The 18,919-nt window shown below is 40.4% G+C and overlaps 2 protein-coding genes across 4 annotated transcripts; both read left to right on the forward strand.

Annotated features, from left to right (window-relative positions):
- Positions 1-3,669: 3,669 nt before the first annotated feature.
- Positions 3,670-7,069, forward strand: LOC124147912. Of its 3 annotated transcripts, none has more exons than XM_046518761.2 (5): positions 3,670-4,682; positions 5,031-5,118; positions 5,368-5,535; positions 5,778-5,880; positions 6,379-7,069. In XM_046518761.2, exons 2-5 carry the CDS (start codon positions 5,049-5,051, stop codon positions 6,836-6,838), a joined length of 801 nt encoding a protein of 266 aa, XP_046374717.2. In that variant the 5' UTR covers positions 3,670-4,682; positions 5,031-5,048; the 3' UTR covers positions 6,839-7,069. The 3 variants fall into 3 exon arrangements, with proteins under 3 accessions (XP_046374717.2, XP_046374719.2, XP_046374716.2); XM_046518763.2 differs by having other exon boundaries at positions 3,670-4,404; XM_046518760.2 differs by having other exon boundaries at positions 3,670-5,118.
- Positions 7,070-8,533: 1,464 nt separating this feature from the next.
- LOC124147976 (peroxisomal membrane protein PEX13-like) lies at positions 8,534-17,007 on the forward strand. Its single transcript, XM_046518867.2, has 4 exons — positions 8,534-8,656; positions 9,828-10,519; positions 11,424-11,552; positions 14,486-17,007. Exons 1-4 carry the CDS (start codon positions 8,574-8,576, stop codon positions 14,869-14,871), a joined length of 1,290 nt encoding a protein of 429 aa, XP_046374823.2. The 5' UTR covers positions 8,534-8,573; the 3' UTR covers positions 14,872-17,007.
- Positions 17,008-18,919: the final 1,912 nt, after the last annotated feature.

Raw genomic sequence — 18,919 nt, forward strand, 5'->3', positions numbered from 1 at the left:
ATTTTGATAGAAACAAACAAATTTATTTAATCTAAAAGGAGACCCATTGAGATGGGAGATCCTGAATGTGTGGAAAACTGCTTCATTTAGAGATGTAGCAATATGGTTCAGGGACAGACAGACTAATAAAGCATGTTTTATTGGGTCATACATACAATGATCATGATAAAGTCACTGTTAGATTGTGAGATACCTTCAAATTTCCAGACCATTAACATCGCACATTAGTATTATTGCACGAGATATACTGTTCAATTTTATCCTGTAGACTCCCAAGCATAGTCTGTCAGACGTGTCAATTGAAAACAAGCATGTAGTGCAGAGTTGACGCCCTTGATTTGAGCCATAGTTTATCAAAGGAGGAATGATGGTATTTCTCATGTTTGGGTCCAAAAGCATGATACAGATTTGCATGTGTCATCTTTTTTCTAATAATTATAAGTGGATAATAATCTGTTGTAGATCTGCTCCAAAGTTTCCCTGATGTATTTAAGTTAATCATTTGGAGAAATTTCATTTTGACAAAATCATATTGTTCTTTCACAACCGCCCCCATGGTGTAGTGGATAGAGAGTCTGCCTCGAGAGTGGAAGGTCGGTTGTTCAATCCCTGGTAACGTGTTACCAAATGATATTTCGAGATGGTACCAGTTAGTTACCTAGCCAGGTGCTCTGCATTAATAAAATAAAACAAGGGCTGGTTGGCTCCATATACTTTGTCTGAATGGGGTATCCATATTAGACTGCAGCATGGTATTTTGGTGGGCTAGCACTATAAAACCAGCATTAATCCAGATTAGCACAAGACACACGCACACATGCATGCATATCTCAAGTGCAATAATCTAGAACAAAATGTTAAAGCCTGATTCAGTTGCCCTTTCAGTTTTTTATGTTTAATATATTTTCTGACATTAGTCATGTGACTTATTGTTGAAGGGGCTTTACTTGATGAATTAAAAGACATTGATCTTTATTCATTTTCTGCCCAAGTGAGCTTACTATCATGACTATGGTATGGCACATTGTCCATAGTCTGCCCATCTTTCGTAGGTCAATCATAGTCTGTTAATCCCACTTTATTGAAAATCTACTGGACCTAATCGTTTTCTCTTATAATATAGTCATTTTACATAAACCATTATTCCGAAAAAAGGACCAGTTGGATATGACCAATGGTGTCTACCAGTGTCAAACTCAACATGCACAAAGATATTAACTTTTGACTTTTTTTCTCAAAATTCTTTCATGGGACTAAAGTCAACAGTAGTTTTTACAGGACAAAAAGTGAAAAGTAACAAATTTTATCATACAAAATGTAGGATTTTGACATTTGGGTATACCATGTAGTAGAACAAAGGGACTAAAATTCTAAGAATACTTTTTTATCTAAAGAACAGTAAAATAAGACAAATTTGTACTTGTTCAAAGATACAAATACATTAATATTAACATTGAATAGTTTTGAAATAGTTGATAAACAGAACATTCAAAAAGAGTATCTAAAGGTTTCTCAATATGTGTATTGTTTAGAATGGAAGTTCCACATGTTGTGGGCCGATTGTTATTAAATTAACTCCAAATGGATTTTAGGGCAGACAATCTATACTGAACCACAAAAGAAACATCACCATGGATAAATATATTAGATACCTTATTTGTCCAAACACTGTAAACATACTTTGAGACATATCAAAAAGATGAAACTTGGCAACACTGATCATCCAGGTTGAAATTAAAGTGTCAAATGTTCTCAAAGTGAAACACAACACTATTCTCTGAGAAAATGGAATCACAAGTCAGTACTAGTATCTCCTTTGTCCGCCATGTGCATTGATGACTGCTGTGCAACGTCAATACATGGAATGGAAGAGGCGGTTGATGAAGGCCATAGGCACTTGAGCCCACACTCTGAGGAAAGCCTGACGTATTTCAGCTGCAGTTGTCGGCCTTGGTCGGACGTCATTCAGTCGTCTTTGAATCTCGTCCCACAGGTGCTCAATGAGATTTAAATCGGGACTGAGGGCAGGCTATTGCACGGTTCTGATGCCATTCTGCTGTAGGAAGTCTCTTGTTGCTCTCGCAGTGTGGGCACAGGCGTTATCATGCTGAAACTTGCGGCGACGTGCCAAATGCATGAGGTGTGGCGTTTGGCCTCAAGACTTGATCAATGGACCGAGGTGCTGTGACACCATTGCCTCTCCCTGGAAGACCACAGGGACGACCCTCTGTGCAAAACCAATTCCACTCCACACCATGATGCTCGGACCATCCCCCGAATCTCAACAACACAAGCATCGGAATAACGTTCACCACGGCGTCTGCCATCTGCTGTTGAGATACAGTAACGGCTCTCGTCTGAGAAGAGGACTCTTCTCCAATGCTGGTGGCGCCAAATGCTGGTGCTGTTACCAACCGAGGACGGTCCCGGCGATGACGTGGTGTCAGAATGGGTCCTCGGTGTGGCCTGTGACAGTGGAGGTGTCTGTTCGTCAATGTGTCGCTGGTGTGTCCCCATGGTCTGTCGAGCAGTTTCCGCAGCAGTAACAAAGCAATCTTGAAGATGCTGTCGCACAATCTGACGATCCTGACGTCGGGTGGTGACCCTAGGTCTTCCACGACGTGGTCGGGCATCTGTAGTGTTGGCGGTCTGGTACAGTTGCTTGATCCCGTGTATGGTCCTTACGGAGACTTGAAATGCTTTGGCTACTTGCCGGGTGGTTTGTCCAGCTTGCAATCGTCCAAGTGCTTGGTGTCGCTGATTTCTTGTCAATCTTGGAATGTGGTTGCAATTCAATAACAAATGAATGTTATCTGGGTTGATATTTATAGGGCAAGAAATGGGGGAACACATGTGCATTTCAATTTGCACGGAACTCACGTGCATCTGGTTACCATTGCCGTTGCCGTGATGCGTTTGGGCGATCGGTTTTATTGTCATCTGCTTTGTTTTTTTATCATCAAAGTTCATTATTCCGTACAAGGTAATGTTAAATTTAAGAAACTTTGACAAAAACTACCCAGATATTTAAATGACAACTTTTCATGCAATGTTACTTGGGGTGACGTTTCTTTTGCGGTTCAGTATATTTGATGCCTTGATAAAAGGAACAGGAATCTTCTTGATCATGCATGATGTCATGGTGACCACCCATGAAGTCCAACTACTTAGTTGCAACCTGGCTTGTTTGGTATGTCATCCATTGATTGGTTGTCACAGTTTACATTTTACAACTATTTTCTATTTTACATCATATATTAGCTCTTTCTTTCCTCCACACTTAAAACAAGACACTGTCTCTTACAGAGGCTCGTGCCCTGGTTATGTTCGCACTACCATCGTTTTGACAACAGGTACACGTAAGTCTGCACGTGAGTTGCGTGCTGAGGTCACGTGCATTGAGCACTAGATTCGAAATCCGTGCCGGTGGAATGTATTATATCAGGATGGATTGCAAAACAATGGAAAACCTTATATCAAGCATACTGCGTTGTTCGAATACTTTGCAGTGCATGCATTGCGACGACGTATGTAATCTTTGTTTGTATTGCCGCACCACCCGACCCCCCCCCCCCCCCCCCCCCCCCCCCCTCATCTCTCTCTCTTTGTTAGACAAGGCTGGGAACCCATGATAGAAACTAAGCGTTCCCTTACTCATTTCTGCAGGAATAGTATAAATTATTAATACCAGAGAGAACCAACCACCTCAGAATCAGCCAACCGCATCGTATATCCACAGCCCTGGTCAATTATCAAATAACAAGATGGTCCACTCACAAACTATTTCGGGGCGGTCGGGTAGCCTAAAGCGTTCGCTCGTCACGCCGAAGACCCGGGTTCGATTCTCGACATGGGTACAATGTGTGAGGCCCATTTCTGGTGTCCCCCGCCGTGATATTGCTAGAATATTGCTAAAAACGGCGTAAAACCATACTCACTCACTCACAAACTATTTCTCTGAAACATCTCCGCGCACAATGTTATCTGAAACACCTCCAAATCATCCACTGTTGCTACATAAGGATCTTTTCTTACATCACGTGATTGTTTTGGCTGTCGTTTGACTTTTCGTGCATAAGATGTTCGTGTTTTCTTAATCACACCAAACTTCAATAGTCTGCCAATCGTAACGCCTCGGCGTTTGGCTGTTATGTAAACACAGCTCAATGAGGTGTGATAGCTCAGTGTTATGTCATCTCAATACCCCGTGATTGATGTCACTGCTGCGGAGATAACTATGTTCTGGCAGTAAGTAATTGAGAAATCCCTATCAAAATATTTTGCTGAAATGAACTCAGTGTCTCTTCATTTGCATGACATATGTGTGGTCACTGACAGTGTCACTGCAGAAGGACTGCTCCAGTTAACATATACACCGAGGTGACTTTCAGATCTTATAAAAAGGTACGTAGTCATCATGAACCATTGTTCACATTATGATCTTCTGGCTTGTTGCTGTACATTTTCTCATTAAATCTTCAAACGCTCATTTTAAATCTCCGTCCAGGCATTTTGAATCTTCTCTAGAAGGAAGGGCGATAGCCGAATGGACGGGGTCGGTGTGTAAATGTGACATCATCAGCAGATACTTCTATGTCACCTGCTCTTGACTGACCCACGGCAGGGATCTCAATCTAATCTTTTTGACGTTAAGTGGGAGTCCCATTTGGTAAACTTATAAGGTAAGTTATACCCTGGTTATTTGGACGACTGAGTCAAGACAACATCGATACAAAGGCTGCGGGAACACCTAATATAACTTTAGACCGTATTAAATTATCACCCTCATAATCAGGGTTTTGTGTCAGTACGCTTGATGTCGTAGAAGTTTACATGATAAATGTGTACGGAGAGTTGTGTGGGTTCGAATCCCGGATGGAACTCAACCCCTAAAAGTACTAGAATCTGTACTTTACTAAGAAGGTGTTATCCCAAACATACATGTGTTGCATTAACAGTTGTTTTATGTAATTTATATGAAGATTTTGTAAGTTTTGTGTCGTCATTTATCTATCAATTCCCTCACGCAGGTCGGCCGAGATCGGGTGATGGAATCGACACAACTCGATGATTTTGATGCCGAAGTGTGGAGCTGTTTCCGTGACAACGACGTGAAAGGTATACAACGATAAGGCCAAAAGACCCAGTGTGCATAACTGGAAGCGCTCGTAGAATCCCTTAGAAGCCAGTCAATCAAACGTATCCTTCCTTAATTGTCATCGTGTCAGTGTAATCAGGTGGTACTCAATTGTACATTCTTTTGTCATTTTCACTCAGTTGTCAATATAAAGGAAAGGTTCCAACTGGACATAATACATTTCACTTCATTCATACACAACGATGAAATATGAATTGTCATTTTTTCAGAATTCACCAGTTCGCCTCCTGAAACTGGCTTGATTAGACCAATTCCAGTTCGCCTTGAACCGCCATTCCCTTGGGATTGTGGGATCGAATTCGATGCTATACATACATTTGAAACTGCACCAAAGAGGTTTTCGGCATTTATCCCAGTTTCTAAAACTGCTGACAGAGGTAAGTCACGGAAGCCTTTTAGGGCCATTTGTTGTTTTTTTAAATACTAAGTTGAATTACTAACTTGAAAATTCAAGATGTTAGTTGTTGATTCAAGCATAAGTCTCACCTATTTTCAAACTTTCGATTCGGTCGTGTTCATTTATCATGCAATAATCTTTAGAGCGAGAAAGCTTTATCAAAATCATGATTCGAAATATGGTTTCAACTGCGATAAATTATTGACATGTTCTTTGTTATAGCTGTCGGAAACCCTGGTTCTTTCGAGAAAGCTCAACCGACACTGCAACCTCTAATTGTCAAGGACACGCACCCAAGTCTGCAAAGGTCCATTTACTGTAAAAGGCAAGTGCTTTAATTTAACAAAACAACATTTATTTTTGGGATTGACTTGGACTTTTTACAGAGACGGGATGATGTTATCGGTTCAACGTTTTGTGGGGTAAAACCTGAAGCAAATAAAACGTGAAGTCTTAACATATTGTTTATGTTATACTTTAAAGTTAACCCAACATATGGCTAATATACACACGTGTGACCTTAACGTACACAGATGCTTTATGTCTTGGTGCTGGTTAGAATGAGGATGTTGGTCGTTCCAATTGGTATGGGACGCTGCGCATGCTGTCAACCAATCATTGATGATGATAATGATGATGTTGTAGATTTAACGAGCGCTTCCGGTGTAGCCGATTTCGCACTCGGAACCAATCATTTGTTTCGTTATGACTCGATTACAGTATTTAAAGTCGACCGTGATATAGCTGAAATATTGCTGACTGGTGGAAAATAACACCCACTGACGTCATACAACCGCCTAATAACACTTTTGTCTTTCATCAGTGACCCTGTCGAGGCAGAAGTGTCGGACCTGCTGCAGAGGCTGACCACTACTCAGGCCGAACTGGACAGTGTACGAGACGATCTCACAGACGCCCGACTCAATGCCCAGTGCCTTGAGCTGATGAACAAACACCTGACGACAAAACTTCAGCTGATGGAGACAGAGAAGGAGAACCTTAAGGAGAATGTTGATGATCTGAAAAAGGAGAGTGAATGGTTGAAGTTAGAACTGAAGCGGACACAAGATGCAAGACGGCATTGCGGAAAGCCAGATGAACACGTGGATGTCAAACGATTCCAGCAGGCGCCTGCTGCAAGTGACAAAAAGTACCCTATGGATGGGAAAAGTGCATTGTCCAATGATCTGGCTAGTGCAAAGGACAGTGTCGAACCTAAAACGAAAAAGAAGAAATTTGTTCTGAAACAGCTCAGAAAAGCCTTTAGGAAGATAACTAGGTGAAACGAAGAACTACACTATCCACTGTGATGCAGTTATGCCAGTTGTACTCATATTACTGTTTGTTATTATTTATGTTATAAAATATATTCCAAATTGACTTGTTTGAGTTTTGTTTCATCAAAGAACTGTAGCGGTATAAATTGTAGTCAGCTGAGCTTTACTGAAGATAGTACTGCTGAATGATTGTTTGTTTGTTGTTTAACGCCGCACTCAGCAATATTCCAGCTCTATGACGGCGGTCTGTACATAATCGAGTCTGGATCAGATAATCCACGCAATTGGGCACGAGGCGACTAACGGGATCGGGTGGTCAAGCTCGCTGACTTGCATGTCATCGTATCCCAAATGCGTAGATCAATGCTCATGATGTCAATCACTGGATTGTCTGGTCCAGACTCTATTTTTTACAGACCGCCATATTTAGTTGGAATATTGCTGAGTGCGGGATTGAACAATAAACAAACAAACAAAGCATTTCCGCGGCAATGCTCACCTTCCCCATGCGTACATGTATGTAAATACATGTTCAAGTCAACGAAGTCGCTGTTTTGAGAACAATGATGACAATGTTTCTTTTACCTAGGATCTAAAGGTGCCTTTTCGTTGACATATGATCTTTTATATATCTTCAGTATATACTTCCAGCTTCTAAACATTTTGTATACAGTATCTATTTTACTTTTGTCCAAGTTAATGAGCATAACATATAAAGCCATATTTAAATATACGAGGTTTCGTCATGTCGCCGTTGTGCTGTTATACTTTAGGGCGTCGTGAGTCAAGAGAAGTCCTATTTTCACACAACACATTGACTTGAGTTGATAAGAATCACGAAAAAAGGTTTTATTGCAAAAAAAACCAACATCGTTTAGATAACAGAAGAAAATATGTTACAGAGGGTAAGTGCTGTCCATGCTAAACAGGAAGTTGGTAGGTAGTAACTTTACCATTTTCTTGTAAAAAATACATTGATACAAATATCCGTATAGCCCAATAGCCTAATCAAGCTAAAAAATATATATTAAAAATGCACTGTATTATATAAAAAAAACGTCGTTTTAATGCTGAAAAGGATTTAGTTTTCGATTCGTCCCTGTCTCGCCAAATGACATCAAAAGTGAAAATAAAAAATATTAAACTTTTTATTGAGTGTCCTATATTCATATTGTAAAGATTATGGCCCGGAAGCCCTTCGGTTCAGGATGTACGACAGATTTAGTTCAAAATATTTATTAAAACGGCCAAAAACGGGTGAAATCAAACGTTTTACTGCCCAGCAAGAAAATGGTACGTTACGCTGAAGGTTGCCGCCAATATACAGCATGGACAATGCGCTTTAGCATAACGTGTATCCATTGGATACATACAAACATTAAAAATGAAATTTAATGAAGTGGGGTAAGAGAAAACAAAATGAAAAATAACATCTGCTTCGTGATATGCGAGGTTTATTTCAGGACCAAATATTTGTACCTGTTCGGAAAGAAAATCAACACAACGAGTGAAAGATTAAATGAGAGAAATTAAATTGGTCACAACATTAAGATTCTATTTATTTATATTAAAAAATATTGCCCTTTGCCATGTTTGCACCGACCAGGAACCATCATCATAAACTGGTTCCATTGTTGGTATGCGACATCAAATGTTTAAACGAGCACAAGTATGTAGTGGAAATGATGCAGCAAGAGAGTTACCTTCCTTGTGCTGTCGCTAGGTGTCAGTGGCATCCAATATGGCTGCACCCTTGAAGCCGTGGGAAAGAGCTGGTGTTAACAGTCAAAATCCAGGCCCTGCTCCTGTCAACAGCATGTCTGGGTAGGTAGCAATAACATGTACATATATCTGCATCAAAAGTACGGGTTGACACATGATATTTTGTCTCAATAATGAGTATAAACCCACACTGGACTTTGGCCATGACGGTGGTTGCCCACGATCAGTCACTATGCTACTGTGACTGAGTAGGTCAAACGTAAATGAATTTTTGTTTATCACCACAGTCAAACAGAAAATGCCCAGGTAGACTTGCCATGAAGGAGTGCAGTGGATCAAACTTTCGCAATGAGTGATTGAATGTGACACTGGTATCGTTTCCTGTAGCGCTTTGATAAGAATACATTTTACCGGACACTTTCCGCTCAGTCTGATTCTGAGCATGATTCCATTATAAATTATTCTGTATTCACGCAATTATAATGATTACGACCTTCGCGAACTGAGCTGAATGTCTGCTAGGATACAGGGAGACGTGGAGGAACTATAATTTCGCCTGAAAAGTGCCCGTCAAAACCAGATTTAACCAGAAACAATGGCACCGAAACAGTTGATTATCTCATACTCTTATCACATTAACTTATCCTGATAAGAAAGTTGTTTTAACAATGCAATTTTTTCAAGGTATGTTTCAGGAAATTAACAGTCCTAGCCCGACCCAATAAGTGTACTTCCTCGATTACATCCCCGGCATTTAATCGCAAAGATAATAGTGGGGAGAATTCCATGCATAACAACTACCTGTTGTTTAATTCAGACCCAGCATTTATTCAAGCCATCTGTTTAATCGAGGAGATACAGTGAATGAATATGCTTGAATACCTCACCAAAGCATCTTTACAATGTCATGCTTATCTGTGTCATGTTTTCTTGTATTTAGCTTAAAGAATATTGCTTTGAGGTCATACTGTCATCTCTTAGAGGTATCACGATGTATATAGATGAAACAGACAATAACTATTCTGCGGTTGGCAATGACATTCAAGATCCTCCTTACAATTTTGTTTAGCCAGTTGCACTGACTGGAATTACACTAGCAACAGTTTTATGAATTGCTGCACAGACTTATGTGATACCATGCAGGTCCATCAGATAGTGACGGTGTGAAGCAAAAGGCAGAGATTTACCACAAAAACATGTAAATATTTAAGATTGGCTTAACTTTTGTGTATATAAAGGTATCTTTTTGATTATTGAACTTTACTGTTTTTAGGAGCCCACCTGCACCCTGCTGTGTTCAGGGCACAACCAGTGCCCCACCCCCAGTTCCAGCCCGCCCCGCCCAGAGTACAATCGGAGCCCGCCCCTATGCAGGAGGGTATGGTATGGGGAGCTCAATGGGTTACAGCCCTTACTCCTCCTATGGTGGTGGGTTATACAACAGCCCATATAGCTCCTATGGCAGCTATGGGTACGGAGGTTATGGAGGAGGTTACAATCGATTCGGTGGTAACCAGGATTCAATGAGCGGATTTGCCCGCCATGCAGAGGAGAACTCTCGGCCAGCTTTCCAGGCTATTGAGAGTGTTGTGAGTGCAGTCAGCTCTGTAGGAATGATGATGGACTCGACTTTCCAGGCAGTGTATAACTCTTTCCGGGCTGTGATCGGTGTGGCTGACAACATGTCCAGACTGAAGAGTCAGCTGGTTTCTGTGATATCTGCTTTAGCTTTCATTCGGACCCTTAAATACATCTACAGGCGTTTCTTGGAACTGCTCCGTCTGCGACCACCAGGTCATGCAGCCCAGGCCTGGAATGATGCTGTGTTCCAGGCTGCAGCCAACATGGCCCCTGGGGAACCCTCTCCCAAGAACAGTGCCTGGCCAATTATCATGTTCTTCAGCATCATCATGGGAGGTCCCTGGCTTATCTGGAAGGTCATCAGGTCCTTCTCAGATGGCAGTGGTATGTATTTCATTAAATCATTATGCCTTTTGTAATATTCATCTTTCTTATCAGGGGGCACGGATGGCCCAGTCGTCTAAGACGCCATGATTTGCTGTGCAGAGTTGCGTCATTGGCTAGCCAGAAACCTATGATTGTGGGTTCGAATCCTGGTTCGCCTCAATTATGTTTCTAGGTTTGTCAGCACCATACCCATGCTCCTGGATTTCACCGAAGTGGTAAACGTCTGAGACCAGCATCACTTCGGGCTATCCTCCCACATTAAGCTGACACGCCGTGATATAACTGGAATACTGTTAAAAGCGGTGTTAAACCCAACTCTCTCACACTCTTTCTTATCAATGCATTACTGTTAATGTTGTCATGGCAGTGTTGTGAAGTACACAGTTTCAAGGCAATTATTGGGTTAAAAAGTAATTGGTGATCAATGATGGAGATGATAAAGGGAAGAGTGAGTGAAAATTGTTTACATCGCAGTCAGCAATATTCCAGCTGCATCACTGTGGCCTGTAAGGGTACTGGTAATAATCAACCTGTTCATGCTGACTAGGGAAAAAAAAATAACTGAAGGCATGGGCAACAATTTACAATCAAGCCAAATGAAAAAATGAGTAGAGGGCGTAACATGTTTGCGAGACAACTGAGAGACGGTCACTTGTATGTGTGATTAGGAGCATGATTATGTGATTTCTCACTATACATGTTAAAAGCAATGATCAAAATCATAAAATTGTAAAACTTAGACATTCTGTTTCATTGATTATTTTTATTTCTACTTGTGTTAAATTAGAATGAGTGTCCTATATCTTGTTAATAGTTGTTATCGTGTATGTAAGTGCTGTAGATAATTGCCAACTAGGAAATATTATACACCTGTACATCATTAATACCTTGCTGCATGCAGTCGAGAGCAACAGCTGGGCAAATGGGGACGAGGATCACTTTGTTGCCCGAGCTGAGCATGACTTCCGTGCGAGCAACAACACTGAAATATCCTTCACTGCTGGACAGATGATCAACATTGCTCCTAAAGGTTGGTGTGCATTCTTTTGTTTCACTTGCTTTTTGTGCCTGTAGTTTCAAATTTGTACAAGTCCTTATGGCCTGCTGTAAATATATGTGTCGATTAATTTGTCCCAATGAGGTGCATTTTTTTAAATGAGGGCCTGAAGAGTAGTGGTGTCACGATAAATCGAAATATCGATATATTGCTATTGGTAAGCACTCAAAGTCAATAAATCGATTGTTAAGTCAGTTTCCGATCAATAGTATCGATTTCAGTTAGGAATATCGATAGTTTCGATTGTATTTACGATATCAATAAAATACATGCAATGCTATTAAATATTGTTTTTCTTTTGATCATGAGTGGTAGTAATTTACACATGGTAATGTGGAAGTTTCTTTTTCTTAAATTATTAGGGTAAAGAAAAAACAAATCAGTCGTATCTCAGACTTTACTTTTTATTTGTTATTATGGTTATCACATTCAAAGGAAACTTCAGATCCAAGGTTTAATTCAACTCTAAAATCCATCTGAAATGATACACTGAAAACTATCGATATTTATTGCAATAGTTGCTTGCAATATCAATTGTTATCGCACTAGTTTCTGTCAATATCAATAGTTATCGCAATAGTGATTTCCAGACCAATAGTCACCCCTACTGAAGAGTTTAGCCAGGACCTGCAGCTTCTAAAGTCTGTGGGTCCTGATGGCAGCCTGGCAATTTCTTTTTATATTTCTAAGTTCTAACACTGCCAGGCATACAAACAAGATAGTTTAAGATCATTCTTTGTCTATTATTTTATGTTCCCCAGAGCATGCAGTGTACATTCTCGTGATTGCGGAGATCTCATTTAAAACAAAATAAGACATACACTTATTACTTAGTGAATAAAGCCCAATTCGTTTAGTGTTGTCCACAGATATTTGCAGACAGCACTGAGAGTTTGGTTTGGGGACAAATCACAGGTAGGGTGGTGGGAATGGCTACAGGAATTGAATGTGTGGAAAATTAGTTGAAAGCAAGCTGGAAGATAAAACTTTTAGAACTGTTACAGTCTCAAGGATTATCCTGAAAGTTTTGCCCCTGGTCCAAAGCAATGATATTTAGATATGATAATTATATTTTGCTAATTATCAGATATTTCCTCTTTTGCTAATTATCATTATCATGCAGGAGACAACAATCTGCCATTATCAAATTTCAATGTGTGTTTAGATTGTAATTGTCTATATTTAAGTGATAAGACATGAAATAATGACTGTTGTAAATGGTGTAACAGTTTGCTGATATTTTATGACACACACTGCTTTTTTCAGTTCGCTCTCTATTTCATCGGTAGTGTGTGCCGTATCGAAGGCAATATTGTTGAATTTCCAGTTTTTTAGTGGTGACCGTTCATAATATTTTCGTTATACAATGAATATTATACCAGGTTCAGGCTTTTGTTATGCCCCTGGCGAATATGGCGAATAACATCAAAAATATGATTGTCTGTGAACTGAAATTTGTATATCATTATGGAGAAAGAGTTGTAGGTAAATCCATTTATATTTTGTCTTGTCATTCCAAAATCTAAATTTGTGTCTGTTTTTAAAACTTTACCCATGATTGTTTTCTTTCCTTGATTTATGGAAAGATTTAAGTGACCAAAAATATGTTTAAATACACTTTGGTGTTGTAGAGCACTGTTTTAAACGAAATAAGACTTTGGTCCGCTACCAAAGTGTTTGTTGTAAAAACAAACACTTGTTTTGTCAATCCCTGCAGTGTGTGCGTGTTTGTCATGCTTGACTGGCCTGTTCATCAGATTTGCATAATAAGGGCTTGATTTAAGGAACTTGATTTAACTTGCACCCATCTTCCAGAGGCAAGGGAGTTACAAGACTACAATAGTCAAGTTTCCAGCCTTGCTGAACTAGACTGGAATTTTGGAATTATTTGGCTGGACTAACAGGTCTATAGCATGGTCCAATCAGAATCTTGTAACAAAGTCGACATCCTGTTCATAAACAACGGTCAATTGCGGGATTTGCTAAGCATGGGTACCTTCAACTGGGCGTCAACAGATGTTTTCCAACTCTTTTTTTGTTTTTAATCAAAGTGCTCGAGTGTTGTGCTACAATACACAAACTCTGGGTGTCTGTGAGGCAGGGAATGTGAAACTTTTCCTCGATCAACTTGATGGTTGTCTTGACTGGGCGCCGCCATTTTGTTTCAAGCAAATACAAGTGATAACAGAGTTGGGCTTGCATGTCTAGTCATTGAAGATTGGTCGTGACTTCGCCACTATTTTAAATAGTATAACATTGTGAGAGGGCCCATCCTCTGTATCTCCAGGGCCCGCTTGTCGGTAAACGTACACTAACATCTGGACCCATGCCCGTGCTTCCCGCAATCTTAAATTACCGGCCTTAAGTTTCCTTATGACAATTTGATTGGCTACTCTTTCCGTCTAACATAACAATCAGAATGTGGGTTACAAACTAGTCTCAATGTTGGGTTGGTGATAATAACAACATAGCGTCCAGTCCCAATGATTACGATAAAGTTTGCGAGAAATTCAACGTTGAAAAACAGACAGACACTCAAAAGAAAGTCCTCAAAAATCTTTTTGATGGAAAGGATGTCTATATGTTCATCTAAACTAGCAGTGGCTTTGGTTTCTAGGCAAATATGAGTTACCTCCCTTACACATTTTCCTTTTCCTCATCTCGACGTTTCATTGGTCGGTAAAATGTTGATGAAAATCAAGATCAGGTAATGTAAGATCCATGAAAACCATGATCCGTGAATGGTTCCAAGGGTTAGTGTAGGTTTACCAAAATGCGAGCCCTGTAATAAGAGGAATGATAAGGAACAGACTAGTTAATTACTCATTCAGTAAAAAATTCTGTGAGTATGCACCAATCGCCAGCTTTGCAAGTCTGAGATAATACCTTGTGTTTGTGTTTTGCAGAGATGCAGCCCAAGGTAAGAGGATGGCTACTTGGATGTGCAGATGGAAGCAATACGGGGCTGTTGCCAGCAAACTATTTGAAAGTATTGGGAAAAAGAAGAGGAAAGAAATACCAGACCCCCACCCCCCAGGGTGTCCCAGCCCCACCAGCCAGCATCACCCCATCAGAAAGTGCTTTCTCCCTTACTGGGCCCACACCTAGTTCCACAACCTTGAACTCTGTACCAGAAAGTAACCTTGACACTGTCTTCAATGAGGCAACTTCTGCAGAGCTGGATGCATCCGATATTTTAGACAAATGTGGTTCCGAGGGCAATGACTGTGAATGTCCTTCCGTGTCTCAGCCTGTGCCTACAAAGGACTGCTGTGCTGGCAAGTCAACGTGAAGATCCACAATGGATTGTTTTATTTGATTTGTACATATGCAAATCTGTAAGATTTGTTAATGTTTGTAAATTATGATTTTTTTAATATATATTAATAATGCTCCTCAGCAAGAAATAATAATTTCCAATTAATAAAAACAGGTGCGGTTTGTTATGTTAATCATCTGTGCTGCTTATTTCAGTACTTCAGCAGGCAAAGAAGCTTTCCCTTTACTGCTGTTTCAAACCCCCTCAAATGGGAGATGTTCTCAGTTTATCACCTTGATTATATGATAAACTTTGTTTCTCACTCTTTGCTTAAGAGCTGGAAACAGTCATGTTTGTTGTCATCATGATGGTATCAAATGGCATCAATATTAGTATCGCATTTTTAGCTCACCTGACTGAAAGTCAAGTGTATTTATGTCTGTTGACTGTCTGTCCCATTGTCTGTTTGTCAAAGATGGAACTTTGTGTAAATGATCTCAGCTATGGTGTCGCTACATATTTGTTCGCATAATTCTGATACAATATCAAACATGGCCACCATGCTGGCCATATTTAGAAACTAATTAGTGGCTATTGATCGGCCATCAGTTTTCAAAATGTATTGAAATGTGGCATACATGTAGTTCGTAGTGGGGCCAAAGCGTAAAAGTTGATGTCGCAAAAGTGAAAATGCTGTCATGCAAACTTTGGAAACCATATCTCAGACCCCACAGCACACTTGCTTGCCACCATGTTATCTGCATACATTGGGCAGGAATGGCAAAGAGCAGTCGAAAGAAATGGTTCGAGCAACATCCCACCCAGAACAGACACTGAAGTTGTTGGTAGGATGATGAAGACAAAGTTTGATCATCATTCACCTTTTGATATAGGAGAAAATAGTCAAACAAGTTCAAGCAGACCCAAACTGTCCCCGGACAACCAGTCAGCATTTTTGCGTTTTTGACTAGTGTGTCTGTTACCCCTTGGCTGGTCTCAGTCATAGAGGCAAGAGCTACAGGTCTCCAGTATCTCAAAAGGGGCCCCATTCTCCTCTGTCCCTGTTAACCTTGAAACTGACCATTGCAGTTATATTTTATCAGTACTGGTATTTGAAAATTCAAATTTATGATTTCAATAAATATTATTTTTATATCTTGTTCTCCAGAACCACTTTGCACAGGACTCAAACTTTGTGTGAATGTCATGACCGTAAGGTGATCAACGTTTGTTCAAGGCATCACTATTTGCACCCGTCCTTGTCCTAAACTATGTCACAAAAATACTTTTATTTCTTTTTCCCAGAATCTTTTCTATAACTCACGAAATTAAGGTTGTGAAATTCCAACTTCATAAAGTGAGGTGAGCTACAGTCTTGAGGCTTGATTTTTATCATTTTATTGCCTTAGTTAACATAGATCAGCAAGGGAGTTTTGAAGCTGTAATCTGGGTTTTATCCACAAATTTTGTCTCTAAAGGTATGCAATATGTATATGTATATGTATGCTGGTATCATAAGATTTTCGTTCAGATTGACAACATCTACTCTAGACACTACATATGTTGTGCTCTCCTGTGCACATGCTGCATATAATTATACATTGAAATTTTGTTTGATTTAAAATCTGCCTACCCTATTTTGGTTGATCTGAAATCATGAACACTCATGTATTTTTGGGGCCTGTTGTGAATGTCCAGGAAAAGCATGCTACATATTTTGGTCACTTACAGAGTCCTGAGCTCCACACAGTACTGATGAAGATGCTGTCAGTACTGTGTGGAGCTGAGACAAGCAGGAATTGTACATTGGCCTGGGCCTAGTACATCTTAAAAAACAATTGAACATTTTATGTGATGTTGGAGATCAATTTTCAGGAAACACATTTCCAAATGTCAAAGTATATTCTGGATTTATTGCATTTTGATATATTTGACACTTAAATAACTTTGTAGCTAAAAACATTGATTTTTCATGAGCTCACTGGCAGTTATTAAATAGTAACCAGCTGATGACAGTGTATTGGGATTGTGACATATTTTATTTATATACCTTGATTATGAATCTGATTCTGTGGAGTTTTCATTAAATTGAATGAAACAGCTGCTCTGACAAACCTCCCAATGCTGCTTATTTTACTAAGCGTCATTTTATTAAAATATTACATCAGATATTGTGTTTTGTGTTTTATTCGATGATACAGCTGAACAATGGTTGTGATCTTGGATAGGAACATTTTTTCTTCAAAATGAGTTTTCTATTATTCAGTTACTGATAATGGTACATTATTGTATCATAGATGCTTGCAATATACTATTAACTTTGAAATATGGGGCACAGGTGGCCCAAACATCTAAGGTGCCGCAATTTGCTGTACAGAGTTGTCGGTTTGGCACACCAGAAACCAATGATCATGGGTTTGAATCCTGGTTCACCCTGATTATGTTTCTAGATTTCAGCACCATTCACAGCTGACACGTTTGTGAAATACTGGTCAAAGTGAAGTTAAACCCATCTCTCACTCACTCACTCACTCACTCACTCTATGCTTGTCGTAAGAGGCGACTAAAGGGATCAGGTGGTCAGACTCGCTGACTTGGTTGATGCATGTCATCGATCTTAATTGCATGGACCGATGCTCATGATGTCAATCACTGGATTGTCATATAGCGACGTTAAACTACAAACAAACAAAACCCCGGGAGTGCTTATAACCACCTTCATTAGAGTAGCTAGAGGCGTGGGACTTTCTTTTTCCATGGTGTACTGCATGGGCTCATGTATTCCCAATTCTTAAATGATGTCACTAGACCGGAAGTGCACCCCTTGTTTGTCATACGGTAGCTAAACAGAAAAGGAATGGGACTGTTTATATTAAAGTTACACTGCATTAGACATGTGTTTGTCCAAACCAGAAGTGTTGTCATTACAAGGGAAGTGCTTATATCTTTGTCATTGTAGTTGGTTGGTTGGTTGGTTGGTTGATTTGTTGTTTTACGCCGCACTCAGCAATATTCCAGCTATATGACTGCAGTCTGTAAAATAATCGAGCCTGGACCAGACAATCCAGTGGTTGACATCATGAGCATCGATCCACGCAGTTTGGACATGATGGCATGCATCAACCAAGTCAGCGAGCCTGACCATCCGATCCCGTTAGTCGCCTCTTACGGCAAGCATGGGTTGCTGAAGACCTATTCTACCCCGGATCTTCACGGGTCTATGGTAGCTGGAAGACTGGGACTTTCCGTTTCTATGTTGTATTGCTTCAGAGATGTGTTTTCTAGTTATGGTAACTAGATACATAGGATTTGCTTTAAATGATGTACTGCATTAGGGGTCGTGGATGAATATTGATGGGCACAGCTGTCAATTGAATTTCAAATGGTTCAGGATACATGCTTCTGGTCGGAAGGTGTGGCATCAGGATAAGGGGGGGGATAAGGCTTTCTAGTTCCTTTAGTTCCCTCTTTGATGATGTGGTGGCCCACTGGTAAGAGTGAGTGAGTGAGTGAGTATGGTTTTACGCTGCTTTTAGCAATATTCCAGCAATAGCACGGTGGTCCGTCACTGCTAATGGTGGTCATACCCGATACTGACTTGTGAACTGACAATTGACCCCACGCCACTTTCAATTTGAGATGACGTTTACAGAAGACGTGTGGAAACTGCCACTCACCAGACTGGAGCGGAAAAGGCACTGTACATGTGAAGTTTCTGATATATTGCTATAAGCACCAACAAGCCTACCCACTCTATCACTCATACGGGTCACGGATGGCCCAGTCGTCTTCGGCGCCGCGACCGCCTCCGTGGTCTTGTGGTAGAGCGTCCGCCCGGAGAGCGGAAGGTCCAGGGTTCGATCCCGGGCCGCGTCATACAAAAAGACGTTAAAAGATTGTACTTGTTGTTACCCTGTCTGGCGCTCGGCATTAAGGGGCTAAAACAAGGACTGGTCGGCTCGGAGTCAGTATACTGTGTCTGAGTGGGGTATTCATGTTAAACTGCGGCATGGTATCTCAGTGAGCTAGCACTATAAATCGGCATCAGTCCGGACTAGTACAAGCAGCCACACACACACAT

Source organism: Haliotis rufescens, unplaced genomic scaffold, assembly GCF_023055435.1.
Source record: "Haliotis rufescens isolate VD_foot unplaced genomic scaffold, xgHalRufe1.0.p SCAF_2, whole genome shotgun sequence".
In the NCBI taxonomy this organism is placed as follows: domain Eukaryota; kingdom Metazoa; phylum Mollusca; class Gastropoda; order Lepetellida; family Haliotidae; genus Haliotis; species Haliotis rufescens.

What these genes read in the sequence shown, in the direction of transcription:
- LOC124147912 (XM_046518760.2), top strand. Translation starts at nt 5,049, where the DNA reads ATGGAATCGACACAACTCGATGATTTTGATGCCGAAGTGTGGAGCTGT. An exon ending in TTCTAAAACTGCTGACAGAG is followed by an intron (nt 5,536 to 5,777) that starts GTAAGTCACGGA and finishes TCTTTGTTATAG; the next exon opens with CTGTCGGAAACCCTGGTTCT. An exon ending in AGGTCCATTTACTGTAAAAG is followed by an intron (nt 5,881 to 6,378) that starts GCAAGTGCTTTA and finishes GTCTTTCATCAG; the next exon opens with TGACCCTGTCGAGGCAGAAG.
- LOC124147976 (XM_046518867.2), top strand. Translation starts at nt 8,574, where the DNA reads ATGGCTGCACCCTTGAAGCCGTGGGAAAGAGCTGGTGTTAACAGTCAA. An exon ending in CCTGTCAACAGCATGTCTGG is followed by an intron (nt 8,657 to 9,827) that starts GTAGGTAGCAAT and finishes TACTGTTTTTAG; the next exon opens with GAGCCCACCTGCACCCTGCT. An exon ending in GATCAACATTGCTCCTAAAG is followed by an intron (nt 11,553 to 14,485) that starts GTTGGTGTGCAT and finishes TGTGTTTTGCAG; the next exon opens with AGATGCAGCCCAAGGTAAGA.